This window comes from Giraffa tippelskirchi, chromosome 11, assembly GCF_054371585.1.
Source record: "Giraffa tippelskirchi isolate mGirTip1 chromosome 11, T2T-mGirTip1v1.2.pri, whole genome shotgun sequence".
Classification (NCBI taxonomy): Eukaryota; Metazoa; Chordata; class Mammalia; order Artiodactyla; family Giraffidae; genus Giraffa; species Giraffa tippelskirchi.
The window spans coordinates 146,849,997-146,868,529 of record NC_137285.1 but is presented as its reverse complement, the minus strand read 5'-3'; the positions used below and the strand labels follow the sequence as shown (position 1 = coordinate 146,868,529).

General features: G+C 52.1%; 1 protein-coding gene and 1 long non-coding RNA gene across 51 annotated transcripts in view; one reads left to right on the top strand and one right to left on the bottom strand.

Annotated features, from left to right (window-relative positions):
* Positions 1-291: 291 nt before the first annotated feature.
* MADD (MAP kinase activating death domain) overlaps positions 292-18,533 on the bottom strand; it is a 39,861-nt gene continuing 21,619 nt past the window's right edge. For 29 of the 50 annotated variants that reach the window (XM_081538637.1, XM_081538641.1, XM_081538650.1 and 26 more), the window contains 12 exons: positions 18,089-18,247; positions 15,551-15,659; positions 14,848-14,968; positions 14,640-14,745; positions 13,841-13,951; positions 11,371-11,478; positions 6,066-6,230; positions 5,729-5,801; positions 5,478-5,584; positions 3,371-3,440; positions 1,593-1,639; positions 292-1,278 (listed from right to left, as the gene is read on the bottom strand). In XM_081538637.1, coding sequence (XP_081394763.1) covers positions 1,174-1,278; positions 1,593-1,639; positions 3,371-3,440; positions 5,478-5,584; positions 5,729-5,801; positions 6,066-6,230; positions 11,371-11,478; positions 13,841-13,951; positions 14,640-14,745; positions 14,848-14,968; positions 15,551-15,659; positions 18,089-18,247 — 1,281 coding nt within the window. In that variant the 3' untranslated portion in view covers positions 292-1,173. Of the gene's footprint in view, positions 1,279-1,592; positions 1,640-3,370; positions 3,441-3,621; positions 3,631-5,477; positions 5,585-5,728; positions 5,802-6,065; positions 6,231-11,370; positions 11,479-13,840; positions 13,952-14,636; positions 14,746-14,847; positions 14,969-15,228; positions 15,292-15,550; positions 15,660-18,088; positions 18,248-18,533 lie in introns of all 50 variants that reach the window. The other 21 variants (XM_081538622.1, XM_081538627.1, XM_081538623.1 and 18 more) reach the window with 3 other exon arrangements.
* On the top strand, positions 944-8,388 carry LOC145525507 (uncharacterized). The gene is made up of 4 exons (XR_014068249.1): positions 944-4,082; positions 4,189-4,270; positions 7,197-7,372; positions 7,983-8,388. It is a non-coding gene; the product is annotated as an uncharacterized LOC145525507 (long non-coding RNA).

Below are 18,533 nucleotides of genomic sequence, written 5' to 3'. Positions count from 1 at the left end.
CAGTCCTGACACCTCTCTGGGGAGCTGAGACCCAGGCCTCGGTCTCTTTCCTGCATCACTGAATCCCTGCTCCCTGTCGAAGCCCAGTTTGGCCGCTCCCTCTAGTGGCCCACTCAGAGCACAGCCACCCTGGGGGGCGTGCCTTGGAGAGGGCCCCACAGGGCGAGGTTGGGTGGGCATGACCTCACCTCCCTGACTGCCTCCCGCCGAAGGTGCCTTTCTAGAGTCCAGGGCCGGCCCTGCTCACGCCCAGGCTGAGGAGGCCTCACTGAACACAAGGCAGCCAGGAACCACGGGGAGCTCAGGACGTTTATTTCACATTCACACATCTGTACACCTTCTATAAATAGTGTGGAGCTGAAATATTTACAGTCCCCTTCTGCCCACTCCCAGGCTCACCCACCCTCTGGCAGCCAGTGTGGAGATGCCACCAGCACACACACGAGTGGGTCCCGGACTGGCCTTTCCCCACCCCACCCGGCTCCGGGCAAGGCAGCCCATGGCCCCGGGGGTCTCCTGCTGAGGGCCGGCAGGCCGCAGGGAACCTGCCGCTCAGCAACGAAAGGGGGTCAGCGTGGCCCGCTGTGGGGGGAGGCCATGGGAGCAGCCACCAGGCAGGCCTGTGCCCGCGGGCAGCAGCTGCTGCCTGGGAACTGCCCGGGGGAGCAGGGCGGGCACTGCTGGCTCTGCTGCTCCCCGACCCCTCCTGTCCCCACCCACCCCTCGCCGGGGGCAGGGACGAGCCTCAGGCTCCCCCAGCTCCCCAGAGCGGCTGCCGGGTAACAGGGGTCACAGGGCGGAGAGGCTGAGGTCCGCCCTGAAGAGCCACGATGTCACAGACAAGGAACCACGACACAGACGTCTCACCGGCAGCAGCAGTGCGCTCACACCGCGTGTTCTCAGGAGCCACCGGCCTGACAGATGCGCACACACGCACGCACTCACACTCACTCTTGAGCCCTGAGGGGACAGCAGGCTGGTCTTCTGGGGGAGGGGAGGGAAAAGGTGGGAGAGACTAGCTCAGCCCGGTGGGACACGCTGACACACACACGCAACTGAGAGCCGTCTAGGCTGCGGCAGGGGCCCGCAGAGGACACGCGGGCGCCCCCACCTGGCGCTCTCAGCAGCATGGCGCCCGGGGCAGCAGCGAGGGGCAGCCTTCGGCCCTCCCCCTCAGCTCGAGACGGGCCGGGGTGGGCTTCTGAGGTCCTCCTCACTGCTGCGGACCGCAGCCACATACGAGAAGAGACACAACACAGAGTAGCAGATCTCGTGGGCCTGGGGGAGAGAGAACCAGCCAGGTCAGGGTCAGGGAAGGCAGGCTCCTCCATCCTCACTCTGGACGCTGCCAAGTGGGAGACGCCCGGCCTCCAGCCGAAGAGCCCCCAGCGAGGCCAGAGCGGGCCTGCGGGAGCCGGAGGCAGCGCGCCTCCCCCAGGCTGAAGGCCGCGGCACTCCGGCGGCACCCCTGGCCTCCAGCCTGCACTGGCCTCAGCCACGGGTCGCCGGCCCCGCCCTGCGAGGCCCGCCCCCCTCCTGCTGGAGCCGCCCTGGGAGCCCTCTGCAGACGGCGTGGGGGCCGGCGCACTCACCATGGGGGTCTTGTACTGGTGGCTCACCACTTCTTTAATTTCAGGAACTAAAACCGGACAGGCAAGAGACAAAACAAGAGAGTTCAAAACTTCGGAGCGATGACGCCACGCTCCCCCAGGCGGCGGCGCCCGGCACAGGGTCCCCTTCCCCTCTGGGCCTCGCCCCGCCCCTGCGAGCGAGGGGACGCCGGCCCAGACACCCTGAGGTCTGCAGCGGCCCCTGGCTCCGGGGCCGTGGCTCGACCCGCAGGGAACGCCCCAGCCCAGCGCAGGCTGGTCTCTCCCCCGCTGGCCGCCGCTCCAGTCCTGAGCCCCTGAGGACCACAGCGGGCGCGCAGAAGAGCCGTCTCCTAGCCTGTGCCTCGCCTTGCTGGGACCCCCGAGCGCTCAGCCCCCTGCCCAGCCCCACCCTCTGGTCAAGTCAGTAGGTGCCCTGTGCTCCCAGCCCCAACACAGAGGCTCCTGAGGCGGGACGAAGCAGGGGCGGGACACTAAACCCACCAGACTTGGGAGTTTCCTTCCCTGAAGGCAGGCGAGGCCCAGGCCTGCCCGTGTGAGGGGGAGCGTCAGAGGGCCCTGGAGCAGACACACCGAGCAGAAGAGACAGGCGAGGACAGCGCCCGGGGGAAGTGACGGGAGCGTCAGGCAAGGTGCACACAGGTCCGCAGCCCAGGGTGCAAGACTGAGGCCCCGGCCCCAGCCGTGCGGGGCTGCCGTGTGGCCAGAGCAGGGAAGCCGGTCCCCTGGCCTCGGCCACGTCCCAGCCCCCCAAGACCAGGAGTGGGGGGCGTCACGCCCCCAGGGGGCCACTCCTCCTCCTGACCCTGGGATGGGAATTCGGGGCCCAGGGTTAACAGGGAGTAAATACACTCGTCCAAGGTAGAACAAGGAGCCCAGGTCCTTCTCCTGAGCCGGAAGACCCTCCCCCCCGCCCCCCGAAACATCTCTCTGGCAGAAGAGAGGAAGGCGTACAGAACCGGTGAGCCAGCGCGCGGGTGGAGGACGTGGGGAAGGAAGAGGGTGGAGGGAAGGTTAGAGACACGTTGGCGATGGGAGCGGCTGGCTTGGGCGAAGGGAGCCCGCCCACCCGCGCAGGGCCAGAGGCGGCGGGTGGGGGTCTGGGGGAGGCAGCGCGGCGAGGTCACTTTACCTGCTGGAGAACGAAGGTTTTCATAGCAGCGATGAGGGGCACAAAAGAATGAAGCACAAACACAGCAGGAACTCAAAGCCCCAGGGTGAGAGCCCAGACACCGCTCAGCCCTGGGTGTGGGGGGAGCCTGGCTCCCGGCTTACGGCTACCTTGCCCTCTGCCTCTGCGGTGCTAGGCCTGCCTGCACCCCTGAGCGCCCTCCTCCTGCTCAGAGGCTGCACGGACCCTGGCGTGGCCCTGGGGCCGCTAGACGAGGCGCCGGGCTGCTAGAGGTACCGAGGCAGGCTACAGGAGACAGCTGAGCTGGGGCACAGCTCGGCCGCTCTGCCCCCAGGACTCTCTGACTTCCGGCGGGTCAGGCCAAGCCAGGGGAGGCGCGCTGGTTCGAGGAGCCCCTTGAGTACCAGCGCTGAGCTCTGGGCCGGCCTTAAGCCACTGCTCTGGGGCCTGTTCTCTGGCAGCACTGGCTAGCTTTCCTGCCTCCCTTCTCTTGTCCTCCCTACGCTCCTGCTCCTCCTGACCTCTCTGCAGAGGTGCCTCTTCTCTGTCTCTAGTCCCTCCTCTGGAGCTCCGAGGTTTGAGTTACTGCCATGTGAGTCCAGACCTAAGAGCAAAATAGTGTAATTACCAAATTCCTCCAGGACAAAGACGCCTCGGACTGTATTGCACTTTTTAATGTGATTCAGCTCTATGAAAACCTGCAAGAGAGGGAGGGAGGGAGCGGTAAGGCCCAGAGGCTCCCCCACTGCCCCGCAGAGCCCACTTTCCCAGCTACAGCCCCGCCCCCATGCCGGAAACCTATCTCCCAAAGGGAGGGTGCGAGAACCCACACACACAGCTCAAACGCGCCAAGAAGCAAGACAGCAGAAAGGGCAGTACCTTCCGCTCCTGGCCGGAGGAGAAAGCATGGGAGAGAAAGGAAGGTGTTAGTTTTAACGGTCAAAGCCAACCCAAAGGCCCCTCTGCCGGCCTGGGCTGCCTGCCCGCACCCTCCGCCAGGGCAGTGCTGGCGGGACCCAGCGCCCCGGGGGGCCCCCCGCCCCGGCCCCTCGGCGCTCTACCCCGCCATGCGTCCTCCTCCGGCACAGAGGGCTGGCACGGGCACAAAGCTCTCCTCACACTGTCCTGGGGGAGGTGGGGGGCATCTTCCGTGACACAGGATCCAGGTTCTCCCCGGAGTGTGTGGTGATGGCAGGGACAGCTACCGCTCGTGAGCACCCACTGGGAGTCCTGCATACACTGTCCGCTCGTGAGCACCCACTGGGAGTCCTGCACACACTGTCCTCGTGTCTCCAGGGCGGAGCATCACACACAGGTGTGGTGTCACCCGTGTTTCACAGGTGAGGACACCGAGGGTCAGGAAGGCTTTTTGCCCGCAGATAACAGCTGGGATCTGAATCCGAGTACATCCTGACTCCAAAGGTCACGCTTTTTTACCCTCAGCAGCACCCCACGGGGGGCCACCGCTTCCTCCACTCCAGCTGACTGTCAGGAGGCAGAAGATGGGCCCCAAGGCCACGATCTCAACGTGAGTCAGGGTCTGACCTCCCCTCTCCACAGCATCTCTGTTCCGGGGCAAAGCCGTAAACCACAGACCGGCCTGGGGCAGGGGGTGCAGGGTGGACCAAGGTGAGGACGGGGTCATTCACTGAGACCTGTTCTTGGGAGGTGAGGCTCTGGGGGAGGCCTGGTCCCCAAGCACTGCTGGCAGCTTCACGGTCCAGAAAACCACCTAAGTCAGTCCTCTCCGGGCAGACCCTCAGGTCTCGAGTATACTATTCAACATTCTACCGTGACCAACAGTAAATGTGCTACTGCAAGTACCCTGCTGGGAAGCCCAGCGGCTGCTCCCCACCACACCGAGCTGCCCTGAGGGGGTCCTGAAAGAAGAACTGAGACGGAAGCGGGGAGGGAGCCCCCCCGGAGTGCGGGCATTCAGTGCGCACTCGGGTCTGGCTCAGAGCCTCGGGGGGAGAGGAACCAGTGCGTCAGGGGAGGGCGAGGGAAGGCACTTGTGTGAAGAGTCAGGACTGGGAACGGACCTGGGATGACGCGCGGGCCTCAGAAAGGAATTAGCTTAGGAGTGTCCACTGAGAGAAAATGTAATGCTGTGCTAGAAGATCAAGAGGACAAACGGTCAGCTTCTACGGTGGAACCACAGGGAGGGCAAGATGGATCCCGAAGTGCTCCCCAGTTGGGGGTGCCGCGGGCGGGCAGGGGTGTGGGGTCTGCGGAGCAGGGGACGGAGCGGGGCACTCAAAGGAAGGAAGAGTACAGGAAGGAGGATCAGCAGGGCGAAAAGGCAAATTTACACACACTCACACTCATACACACGTTTCACGCGCACCAGAGGACCAGCTGGCCTAGACTCTCAGCGAAACCGCAAGCAAAAGCACACCCTGCAGCAAGGGAAGCCGACACCGTGCGAGAAGGGCCGGAGGACGCTCCCACTCACACTGAGCTGAGTCTCCCGGAGGGGCTGCGGCCCCCTCTCCCCGCCCCCTGCACAGCCTCCCTGCCGCAGCTTTTCGGGCTGGGGGCTGCCAGTGTCACTGCGCCCTCCCCTCAGATGGCCCTCTGCTCCAGCTGCCCGGATGCTCTCACCAGCCCCGGATGCTCTCACTAGCCCCGGAGGCCCGGCTCACGTTCGCGGGGCGGTGGGGTCGGGGGGGAACCTGGACACTGGATGCCTGCAGCGCCCGGGCTGGAAGCCTCAGGCTGCCACTCTAACCCACCTGGTTGTGCATGAACTTGAGGTTGATCCCTTCGAGGGTGACCTGCAGCAAGCCCCCCTCGCCAGTCTTCATGTCCTGCACGGGGAACTCGCCACCCAGTTCCGGCCCTGCGGCAATGGAGGGGGGATTATCAGCTAACGGAGGGGGCAAGTCCCGAGGCCCGCGACCTCTGCGGGACTCTCCAGACGGACAGATGAAAACCGATAAAAGTCAACGGCAGGCATGGGCTCCAGGGGCTGCCCCCTCCTCACCGGGCTTGATGCTCTGCTGGCGGGCAGCGGCGCGCTCCATGCTGTCCTTCACACAGTAGTACAGCTCCCGACACTGCAGCACGGGGGGTGGGGTGGGGTGGGGTGGGGTGGGGTAGGCAGCCGTCCGGTCAGACGAGCCCCCCGGGCGCCCCACCCCTCTGTCCCCGAACCCAGGGCCTCGGAGGCAGCTTTACGTGGCCCACACTGCAGCCAGGCACGTGGGTGGTGGTGGGGAGCCCCGCGTGGCTTCTGGAACGTCCCCTTCCCAGCAGGGAACTCAACGTGTGGCCCTCATCGCCTGCCCCTTCCCGGGCACACGGAGCTCACGAGTAGGTACCTTCTTGGTGTAGAACTTGTTGAGCTGCGTCTCGGAGCCGTTTCTGCGCCACAGGCACAGCACCTTGGTCTTGGGGCAGTAGGTCATATTGATGAGTTTCTCGTACCACCAGCGCTCGTACACCGTCCCGATGTTGCTCCGCAGCACCACACAGTCGTCACACACCTGCGGGGCGGTCGGTGGCCCTGGTCTCCTGAGTCTCTCCCGCCCCGGGCCGCACCGTGGGCCGCCCCGCCCCGGGGATGGATGCACCCCCCTGGAAGCATCCCCCAGAGGTCAGGGTTCTCAGCTGACACTCAGCCTAACTTGGGGGGAGACGCAGACCCTGAACGGCTGGACACCTTGTCCACCGGAAGGGTTGCTGGCAAAGAGGAGGGGCCACTGAAAGGAACTCGTGGGCCAGGAAGGAGGCCCACGTCTCACCTCAGGGTTGATTACCTCTTGCACGTTCTGGAGGTAAAGTACGCGGAGGCCACCTCCTGCCTCTACCTTTCAATCTTAGGAATCACCTCTTTAGTGACGAGCACAAAGGCAGGGGACTGGGGCAGACTTAACCGAGGAGGAAAAACAGGGAAACGAACACATTTTCTAATTCTGGCTCGACTTCCAGTTCTGCATAGATTCTTTTCAAAAATTAATTACATCAATGATACATGGACATTGCTTAATGCAATTAAAAAAAAAAAAGCTATCCAGCACAGGATGACATAAATTAAAAGGCAAAGCTCTCCTTCACAAAGTTTCTCTTTCCTGCTCGACGTTCTCCTGCAGGCCAATGAATCTGTCCATCTGCCTTCAGTTATGGAGGAGGCAGTTCAGCACGATGGGTAAGAGCACTGGTCTAAGACTTGACTGCCTGGGTTTAGATTCCAGCTCTCTCCTTACTTAGCTGTGTCACCTTAAGCAAGTTAATCCATCTCTATATGTCCTCATGTATAAGATGGGGACAGCAATAATTTCACGGCGTTATTGTGAAGAGTAAGTAAGTTAATGTGCATAAAATTCTCAGAATAAAGCCAGGCACGTAGAAAGTGCCTGAGAGTCAGCTACTGTACCAATAATACGACTGTGATGTAGGAAACAGAATAATTGTGACGACCATGCTGATGATCCTCAAATCCTTCTGCACAGGAGACTTGTCTTCCTGAGTCCTGACCATGCTCTGTTGGTGTCGCGCTGGCAGCACCTCAAACTCATCCTGCCCAAATCTGAACTCCGCATCTCCTGGGCAGCTCCTCTGAGCTCCCCGTCTGGGTAACTGGCATTTCCATCCGCCCGGCTGCCTGAGCCAGGAATGAAGCCGTGAGGTGAGACCCCACCATTCCGCCCCAAACACCTCGGGAACACTCTTCCCCTCCCCTACTCCAGCCATTAAGTCTAACTCTTCTTCAAGTCTAAGCTCAAAGATCACTTCTGAGAATCACCCACAACGCCCAGGCCCTCTGCTGTGTACCCCCATGACATCTGCCCCCCGGAAATCTCTCATAATGCTCATTATACTTTACGACACTGGGTGTTTAATTACCTGAATTTCCCAATTGTTTATCAACCCTATAAGGGCAACAGAAACCGTATCTCCCTGATTCACTACTGTAACCCCAAAGCCAGCAAACCCAGCAGAGTGTCTGGCTGTAATATGTGCTCCATAAAAACTGGCTGAATGAATAAGGAACACACAAGACTATCAGTTTTAATCTACCTACATAAGACTTTACTGGAGGCTCAAAAGCCTGAGGAAGAAAAGGGCTGAGGTAGCTGAGTAGGAATTTAGAAACTTGAATTCTAGTGCAGCTGAACTCTGTGCTTCCCTCCATCTGGAAGATGGAGAACACTACTCCGCTTTCCATAACCCTTTAAGGACATCATGTAGGGCTTTCCCTGGTGGTATAGTGGATAAAAATCCGCCTGCCCATGCAGGGGACACGGGTTCAATCCCTGGTCCGGGAAGATTCCGCATGCCTCGGAGCAACTAAGCCCGTGTGCCTAGAGCCTGTGCTCTGCAAATAAAGAGAGGCCACTGCAATGAGAAGCCCGAGCAGCACACGGAGGAGCAGCCCCCCTGCTCGCTGCAACTAGGGAAGGGCCAGGCGCAGAAACGAAGACCCAGTGCAGCCGGAAAAGAGTAATTTTAGAAAGAGCATGTAATGGAGGGGAAAAGGTACTTAGAAGAACGTACGATTTATAGGCTAGAGAGACAGAGGGAGTAACGTGTCATACTCGCCTACACTGCTGGTGGAGGTGTAAACTGGTCCAGTCTTTGGGATGGCAATTTGGCAAAATCTATCAAAATTGTAAATGTATAAAATGGATACCTGTATATGTATGGCTGTGCCCCTTTGCTGTCCACCTGAAACTATCACAACATTCATTGTTAATCGGCTATACTCCAGTACAAAATAAAAAGTTTTTAAAAAGTTGTTAACATATATAAGCTTGATCCAGAAATGTCTTTTTTTTTTAATTAATTTTTATTGGTATATAGTTGCTTTACAATGCTGTGTTAGTTTCTGCTGTACAGCAAAATGAATCATCTATAGGTATAGATCTATTCCCTCTTTCTTGGATTTCCTTCCCATTTAGATCACAAGCATTGAGTTCCCTGTTTATACAGTAGGCTCTCATTAGCCATCTTATACATAGTTTGATCCAGAAATTTCACACTAAGAATCGATCCTATAGAAATTCTCATGTGCGTGTGCGAAGATTTATGTTCAAAGATGACCAGTTGATGACTTGTTTAAAAAAAAAAAGTGGGAGGGACTAGTTCAATAAATCATGACACATCTATATAGAACCTAATGGTTAAGCATCCATTTAAAAAATAAAGACAGATTTCTATAATATGGAGACATACTCTAGATATATCTGTGATACATTAAGTGAAAAAAGCCAAATTATATAACAATATTTGTAATCTGGTATCACTTTTATAAACACTGAAATAAAATTCCATATAGTAAGCTGTAGTCATATAAATATGCATTTTTTTAAAATCTGAAAGGATTCACACCAAATTCTTTAACAGTGGTTACCTCTGAGACATGGCATTGGCAGGAAGTGAAGGAAAATTTTTACTTTTTACTTAATTGACTTCTATATGGTTTGAAACGTTTCCAGCATATACTCTTACTTTCGTAATTAAAATAAAAGGCAATAAAGGTGATTCTTTAAAGTCATTGTAAATTGTTATCCAACTGATCATGCAGCCAGCAGCCTGTGATGAGAGCGCTTAAATCCGATAGCCTCACAGTAGCCAGGCGCTGACAGAGTCAGCGAGGTGCCCCTGCTGTGCAGTACAAGGCGGAGCATCTAGGAGGTGACGGACCCATCCCGAGCTCCGTGGCCCTTGTCTGAGGCTCCATGTACAGTGGTGAGAGTCAGTCCTACACGTCAGAGAATCCTCTGCAGGAATTTACTCTGCTGCACGTGTCCGAAGTAGCTCTCAGCTCCGAAAGGCATTCCGACAAATTCTAACACTTTGAGAGGACATGAAAACAACAGCCTTCTCAGCTACATCACCACGTATGTTTCTGCCACAGAGCAGATACCCCGCCCTATGTTTGACAGGTTACCTCTTCAAAAAGCTGTGACTGAAAATCAGATTCAACCAAACCGAAAGGCAACAGGGTGTTAGTTAATTTCACTACGTTATAGAGGAGCTGTACTTGGCCCCTCAAATTAGAAAGAATCTTAGCCATTTTAGAATTAAAAACACAGAAATGAAGAAAACGTGGCCAACTTCCTTCATAGTACTGGATTAAGAAAAGATTTTTCTAGCTATGACTTAAAATCCAGAAGCCAGAAAATAAATGACTGATTAATTCAACTACAAAAAAAGTTAAAAAAAAATTCTGCACAGCAAAAAATACCATAAGTTAAATCAGAAAACTAATGTAGTGCAGAGGTCACATTCCCACATGTGAACCCACTGATCACAAGGAGAGAGCTGATCATATGAGGCAACAGGAAAATATATAGCACCACCTATTCTTACCGAAATACTGAAACCAAAACTGAACAAACCTCCAAACTGAAACACTAGTTTGTACAAATACAAGTGATAGAGAAACATGTTACACAACACTAAAGAGATGCAATCAGCAAAAAAATCTAAAATGTAATATGATCCATAGGGCACATTTTTTCCAACAAAATAAACAGCAACATGGAAAAGAAACTATATGTTAAGAGATACTTTAGAGTCATATCAACAAACTATAAATGCATTTTCCCTTTGACCCAGCTATCCCACTTCTGGGAATTCTTAGATGAAGCTTCCTTTCATGTATGAAATGAAGCAGGCACAGCATCATCCAGAGTCACACTACTAACAATGTAAAAATCTGGGAGAAAACCAAGGGTGTATGTATACTGACTGGCGAAATAAAGTATGGTTTAGTCACACGGTGGAACACCATGAGAACATTCTTTCTGCCCTGATAAGGAAGATCTCCAGGATATGTTTAATGAAACAAAGAAAAAGGTTCAGATCAGCAGATATGATGTGCTACCTTTATGTCTGTGGTGTTGGCTAAGACTCTTGAGAGTCCCTTGGACTGCAAGGAGATCCAACCAGTCCATCCTAAAGGAGATCAATCCTGAGTGTTCATTGGAAGGACTGATATTGAAGCTGAAACTCTAATACTTTGGCCACCTGATATGAAGAACTGACTCATTGGATAAGACCCGGATGCTGGGAAAGACTGAAGGTGGGAGGAGAAGGGGACGACAGAGGGTGGGATGGTTGGAGGGCATCACCGACTCAATGGACGTGAGTTTGTGTAAACTCTGGGAGTTGGTGATGGACAGGGAGGCCTGGCGTGCTGCAGTCCATGGGGTCGCAGAGAGTCGGACACGACTGAGAGACTGAACTGAACTGCACCTTTATGTAAAAGAGTAGGAAAATAAGAATTTATGTTTATATTTTATTGTGTTTGCATAGAAAACCACTGGAGGACATAAAGTGGTTATAAATAAAAGTGGCTACCTACAAGAGGAAGGGGTGAGGTGGTTGGAAAACTGAGTGGAAGGGGATAAGAATGAGACAAGACTTGCCAGTGTACCATTTCACGTTGTTCTGACTTACAGACAATGCGACCGTATCATCTACTCAGTCTATATATAAAAGAAAAGACAGGGAATCATCTATTACATTAACTTATTTGCATAAGAGTCTGACAATTAGTGATAAATGGACCATGAAAATGAATAAGGGGAAAAATATTCTGGCATCAGTTCTAGGAGTTCCTTGTGACTTTCAAATGACTTTCAAATGTTCCGCTGAGCATGAACCAGCAGCACCTACCTCCATGAAAAAGATATCTCCATTCGTGTCTGTCCCTGCATGTACCACAAATGTCTGTTTCTTCATGTGCCGGCTGCCACTGGACCAGATAGAGAGATCTCGTCCATTCTGAGGAAAGAGAGACCCTTTAGGGACATCAGAATGTCCCTCTCATGGAGCAATCCGGGCCCAGAACCCCCATTCAACAATGCAATTCATATCCGTTTCCTTACAGAAGCGCCATCTGCTGGCCACTGGCCACCATGGATGTGTTCACAAACTTCTTGGTCTCAGGATTCTTCTAAAATTATTGATGACCCCCAAGAGCTTTTGTTTTTGTGAGTTAAATTTATAGATATTTACCATATTAGAAATTATCACTGACAAAAGTTTTAAGTTTTTATTAATTCATTTAAAGTGTTAGTCGCGCAGTCGTGTCCACCTCTTTGTGACCCTGCGGACTGCATAGGCTGCCAGGCCCCTCTGTCTGTGGAATTCTCCAGCAAGAATACTGGAGTGGATAGGCATTCCCTTTTCCAGGGGATCTTTCCCAACCCCAGGGATTGAACCTGGGTCTCTCACATTGCAGGCAGATTCTTTACCTGAGCCACCAGGGAAACCCAATTCATTTAAAAGGAATTAGTAATCCATGAAAAAGGTGGCGCAAGTGGTAAAGAATATGTCTGCCAATGCAGGAGACACAAGAGATGTGGGTATGATCCCTGGGTTGGGAAGATCCCCTGGAGGAGAAAATAGGCAACCCACTCCAGTATTCTTGCCTAGGAAATCCCATGGACAGAGGAGCCTGGGCTACAGTCAATGGGGTCGCAAAAAGTCGGACACGACTGGGCAACTGGGTACAAGAGTACAGTAATAAATCCGTTACATGGTGACATAAATAACATATGCTTTTCAAATAACTCTATCTCCCAGAACAAAAAATACGTGAAGAGCAGAATTATTTTGCATTTTTGCAAATCTCATTAATATTTGGCTTATGAAAAAATAGTTGCATTCTCATATCTGCTTCTACATTTAATCCGTTGTGACATGCTGCTTTGGCAGAGGTATATTAAAGAAAATCTGACTTCAAAGATATGTATCTGGAAAAGGGAGGAGTATTCTGCTAGGTTTTCCAGATATATATGTATATTCTTCTCTGATGCTGTACCAGAACCTCAAGTAGTTTCTTAAACTTGGTTGCAACGTTCACATCAGTGAACACTTTGTACTTCGTTACATTACAATCCATTTGTCTGCTTTACACTTGGAGTTACGCTTGGAGTGGTTAGTTGAATTTTCAACACCACACATTGAGCATCTGGAAAACACTGGTTTTTCAAGTTATGAAGCCCTTTCAAGTGTTGACACATTTCATGACATAATATCAAAAAATCACATTCGTTAATTTCAACACCAATCTCACTAGAAAAGCCTTTAAATATTGGGAAGCTTCGAGCACAAAAGTCTGCTGAATACTCAACTCCAAACTATAATAGTTTGTTAGTCATTCTTTCAAGTGAAAATGACGTCCCATAAACAAAGCTGCCAGTTCACATGCAACTCAAATTGTCACAAACTGCTTTTCCTCAAAACGATCGTCACATTTTGGTTTGCGGCAGAAATGCTTTATGTGTATTTCTCATTTTGCCACAAAGAATATTAAGAACATGTATAATCAGTAATCAGATTTAAGAAAACTGATGATTTTAACTGCTTTATCGAGGACTGCTGCTGCTGCTGTTAAGTCGCTTCAGTCGTGTCCGACTCTGTGCGACCCCAGAGACAGCAGCCCACCAGGCTCCACCGTCCCTGGGATTCTCCAGGCAAGAACACTGGAGTGGGTTGCCATTTCCTTCTCCAATGCATGTATAAGTGAAAAGTGAAAGTGAAGTCGCTCAGTCATGTCCGACTCTTAGCGACCCCATGGACTGCAGCCTACCAGGCTCCTCTGTCCATGGGATTTTCCAGGCAAGAGTACCGGAGTGGGTTGCCATTGCCTTCTCCATTATCGAGGACATTCACAAGTAAACTGGCTTTTCATTTTCTTTTAAACTGAGAGAGTGCAGAGGCGGGGACACCAGCACGGTTTGGTGCCCCTGTCTATACTGCATTAAGGCACCAGTGGTTTTTACCCATTGTTGCTTCTGAACCATTAGTGTGCATGTCAACCCAGTAAAAAAAGGCAAATAACACTTCAGTATTATCATGAAAACAGTATTCACCCTGTGGATCCTCAGGGGTCCACAGACCACGCAGATGCTGAAAAGGCTGCACTGGGATGATTTCAGTGTAGAGACTCCTATCACAGAACAGAAGGGCAAACACCTCATCCAGAGTCCAAGCCCTACGTTCAGAACTAGGAATTCTGAACATATCCGAGCCAAGAAACGATCTACAGGGAAGCCTCTCCGTGAGGCCTTGGGGCCCATGCCTGGACAGCTGCCTGGTGTGATGGAAGGAGCCTGAAGAATGGCTGAGACGTGCTCACCAGGTTGGCCAGCTGGTCGAGGACTTCATTGATTTGCTGACTGTGCACGAGCCCGATGTGGGACTTTCCCATCAGGCGTCTCACCTTCTTCCGGATGTCATTCTTATTTACCTGGAAAGCCAGAACAGGACCTGAATAACCGAGAGTGACTGCAAGGCGTTCTCTCCATCGGATCAACTTACATCTTCACCTTAAGAGAGGCAGGGAGAACAGGCGGAGGAAAAACCCAGGGACTCATTCTCAAAACAACTCTCTTCTACCCACCAGGTCCTTTCAGAACAGGACTCTTCTACTTGGGAACACAGTTCTCCCACAGCTATAAAAACCAATATAACCAAGCCAAACTAGAATCCACCATTCATTGCTTTTCTAATGAGTAGTGCTTTTTACGTCTACGGGAAAGTCTATATGATGAAGGACTAGTGCTGAGAAGTAAATTCTGAGCATCTTTTCTAAGGTTTCAGAATCTACTACTTTAAAAAAAATTCTTTTTCCACTGTATCCTGTGGGGAGTTCGACAGGCATCCTAAAAGTATTCAGCAAAGGAAGCCCATTTAAAGTTCAAAAGAGACAAGCGGATGCCATCACCCATCAGCTTCACAGCACTCACCAGCACAGCACCCTGGCTGCTTCAGAGAAGGGGGTAAAGGAGCTGCAGAGAGGCCTCAGACCTTCAGTGAGGAGGAGGGCCCTAGCAGGACGCCCTGACTGCTTCCCGACTGCCCCAGGATTCAGGCAAGAGGAGCAAGCCTTGTCCTCAGCAATGGCAGCAGCCGGGCATAAGCAAAACTGACACTACCTTCATCAGCAGCATGTAAGAGATGAGGTTGTGCAAGAGCGTGGCCAGCAGACGATCTTCATCATCCTCCAGGCGCTTCCGGTCGTGTTCTCCCAGGGACAGGTACCTGAACGGGAGACCAGGACACGTCAGCCCCCAGGTGGGAGGATGCAGAATTAACTGGTAAGGGGCCAAATTTGCCTTTTCCAAGGGTTTATAAACCTCGCACCTGTCTATCATTTCCTGGGGACCCTGGTCCATGCCCATTCCTTCTCTCTCCAACATCACAGCATCTAAGAACGCATCTTCCCAGAACTGCATTTGGTCCCATAAAGTAGAACGCTCTTTGCCTGTGTGGAAGAGAGGGTTTCTTGGGGGCTTATATAACATATAAAGAAGGCGGCTGCCAAACTAAGATAGAATAGATTCCAGCAAGGAAGGGAGTCTTTACAAATCCCAGTGCAAAGAAAACATCAGACTCGCCACCCCAGGTCCAGCATTCCTGCCCAGCCCCTCCCAAGGAGGAGGTCAGACTCGCCACCCCAGGTCCAGCATTCCTGCCCAGCCCCTCCCAAGGAGGAGGGATAACAGCGCACAGAAAGGCGGTTACTTATAGAAAAGGTCTCCATAGCAGCGTCCTCTAACTGGTCCCACATCGATCCTTTGTCCCTTCCTGCCAGTTTGTGAGCAGGAAGGACCATGGTAGCAAGAAAGTAAAAGAAGACAGAAAGACAGAGACTGTTGATTAATACCGAACTTCAGTCTCTTCTAGTGTTGTCCCACTGCTCTCTGATCTCCAGACCCAGACAGTCGCCGGCTTCAGATATAGAAATGCCCTCTCACATCCGCACTGAGATCAGCCAATGGCCACGCAGCTACTTGTCCGGTGCCACCCTCTTCCCTGGCCGAGGCCTGCTTGGTCTGTTTCTCACCTAGGAGTCCCTCGTAGAGGTAGACTCGCTGGCTGACATCTTCAGAAGAGCGAACTGGGCTGCCCACCAGCTTCTCCTTTACACTTGGCTTCAAGCTATGGGCTTTACCCTAGAGAGAAGAGACACCAGGTCAGCTGCCCGAAGCACCGAGGGACAGGGGCAAAGTAAACCAGGCAGCTTATAAAAGAGGCTTGCACACCGGTCACCATCATTAGCCACATATATTCCAGCAGCCCTGCCTTTGCCACTCTGCTCGTCTCAATCAGAAGTCAATCTGGGGCTTCCCTGGTGGTCCAGTGGTTAAGGGTCCACCTGCCCATGCAGGGGACACGGGTTTGATCCCTGGTCTGGGAAGAGCCCACATGCCACGGGGCAACTAAGCCTGTGCTCCCTAAAGCCCGTGCACCACAACTAGAGAAAAAGCCCTCACACAGCAACAAAGACCCATAAAATAAAAACTCTTTAAAAAGAAGTCAATCTGGTAATCCTGCCTCCTGTTACTGCCTCCCAAAACATGTACTCAAGCTTTCATCTTTACCTATTTTCACCTCCTTTCATCTCGATAAGACCCTTTGCTCTTAAAAATTAGACAAATTCTCTGTAGCAGCAGTGAAAGAACACTGAGTTTAAAGTGAGAATGCCCAAGAATCAGATCCCTGTCTCTTATGAGCTGTGTGATCTTTGGTACAAAACTTAGCTTCTCAGACTCATTTTCCTCATCTGTAAAAGGATGGTTATAATGCCCACTCAACAGGACTATTCCAGGGGCTACATGAGAAAATACATATAAGTCAGTCATACTGCCTGGCACACGTGCGTGTGCTAAGTCCTTCAGCAGTGTCCCACTCCTTGCGACCCCATGGGCTGTAGCCCGCCAGGCTCCTCTGTCCATGGGATTCTCCAGGCAAGAAGACTGGAGTGGTTGCCATGCCCTCCTCCAGGGGAATCTTTCCGACTCCCACGTTCTCTTACGCCTCCTGCACCGACAGGCAGGTTCTTTACCGCTGGCACACGGTTGGTATTTGACAAATGTTAATGTTTTCTCTCTTGCCATCTCTTAGAAATATCTTCCCACATAAAAATACCACTTTATCTGTCACTTCCACAATATGAGGCTTTCTGTTCACTTGGGAAAGATTTTCAGCTGGGGAAGGGGTTGCTCTCATGCCCATTTCACAACACGTGAGGCAGCATAAGCAGAGAAGCCACCAATCAGAGGTTCCTGGGCAATAAACACCTAATGAGTGTGTCCAAACGCCAGCTGCCTGGTTCACAGCCCAAGACTTCGTTCAGGGAACTGTATTAACTTAATATAATGCTATTTCTTGCCAAAACAGCCTATTTTTTTGAGCCAAGAAATTTAGGTAACTGCTCTCGGCAACTCAACTGCAGGAAGAGCCCTTACCCAGAAGCACAGGACAAGTGAGAATCTGTCCCGGGAGGGTGCCAGGAAAGGGAGCCCACAGCTGAGTGGCTTCTTGCAAGACAGCTACGGCACAGCATGTACCTCAGCTTCCAGAACAGAATCACGCTAGAAAGATTTATGATGCTCTTAATTAAAAGGGTCTGTTTAGACTCAGGGCGAGTTCCAGTCCATGAGCTTGAATGGCTCTGCTGACTCAATCCTACCCTTACCCTCCATTCTGGGATGTCACCTGCTCTGTTAGAAGCATGGCTACTACACAAGGCCCTGGGGTGGGAGTGATCACCAGGGCTGCATAATTTATTTCATTTAAACTTCACCTTCCATTCTCCCCACAGACCAAAGATGAGGACCTCTGAGCTCATGCAGAGAATATCCATCCTCAGCTCTGCCTAACCAAGTGGCGAGAGTGTCAGAACTGTTAACGCTGCCTGCAGATGCCTGTGTACACTGCACGGCAGTGTGTCTACAGACAGGGACTAAAAAGAACTCATTTCTGATCACTGGCTTATTGTATAACCTAGGGCAAGATCTTTTTTTTTTCCCTAAGGGTTTCCCTCACCTATCAGAAGAGATCAGTCATAGCAATATACTGAACTGCAAACTTCTTGAGAAGGGGAATCATGCCTTGTCATCCCTGATTCTTTCTTACAGAATCTGGCATTTAGTAAATCACTTACTAGATATTTATTCATGAAGGAAAGCTTCAAATAACTGTTAGGAATACACTAAAATGAAATGCTATTTTAAGGTGCTACATAAACAAAGCAGTGAGCAGAATAAAACAGGCTGACTGGGACAAAAGGAGAGCTGCCCTGACATTGCCACAAAGGCATCACTTTGTTTATCTCAAACACGGGGGTTATTGCCCCATAGGAGTCGAAGGCCTTATCTGACTGGGCAGGAAGCCTAACTCATCAATGATTCAGGAGAAGGTTCTGAAAGTCCCAGAGCATGGAGTCGGATGACTCTGAAAAGAGCTAATTTAAGAAACATTTTCCTGAGGGTCAGATACACGAAGGTTATCCATGCCTTCCTTCCCTCTTGCCTCCTAACTGCCTAAAAAAAAAAAAAAAAAAAAGAACGGTTTTCTTCTGCGAGTGAGCAGAGCTTACAAAGATGGCACTGGTGGCAGAGTTGGTTTCGATTTCACTGTCAGACAAGGTGCCTCGAGAGCCTGCCAAGTGGGCGCTGCCCTCACCGCCTGGGCCATCGCCCGCGCTGCTGCTTAGGTCGCTGTCTGCTCCCAGGGTCTCTCCGGAACTATTGCTCACCTGGAAAGGAAGAAAGCTGGTAAGGGATATTCCCCAGGGGTACGTCCCAGAGATGCCAAGCTTGTTAGAGCCTTCTGCTGCTGTGAAAAAAAAAGGACCCAGCCTCAAAGGTGTGTTAAGACAGCCTCTGGAAGTACCTACTTTATAAGGTGAGGAGGAGCCCTGGGTGAAATCTCAGGATCTGATCCCACGGACAAAGACCTATGACAGGTACACGTCTCCACCAAGAGGACCAAGCTGACCTGAGACTCCGAACAGCCTCCACGGGAGAGAGGAAACCCCCTTT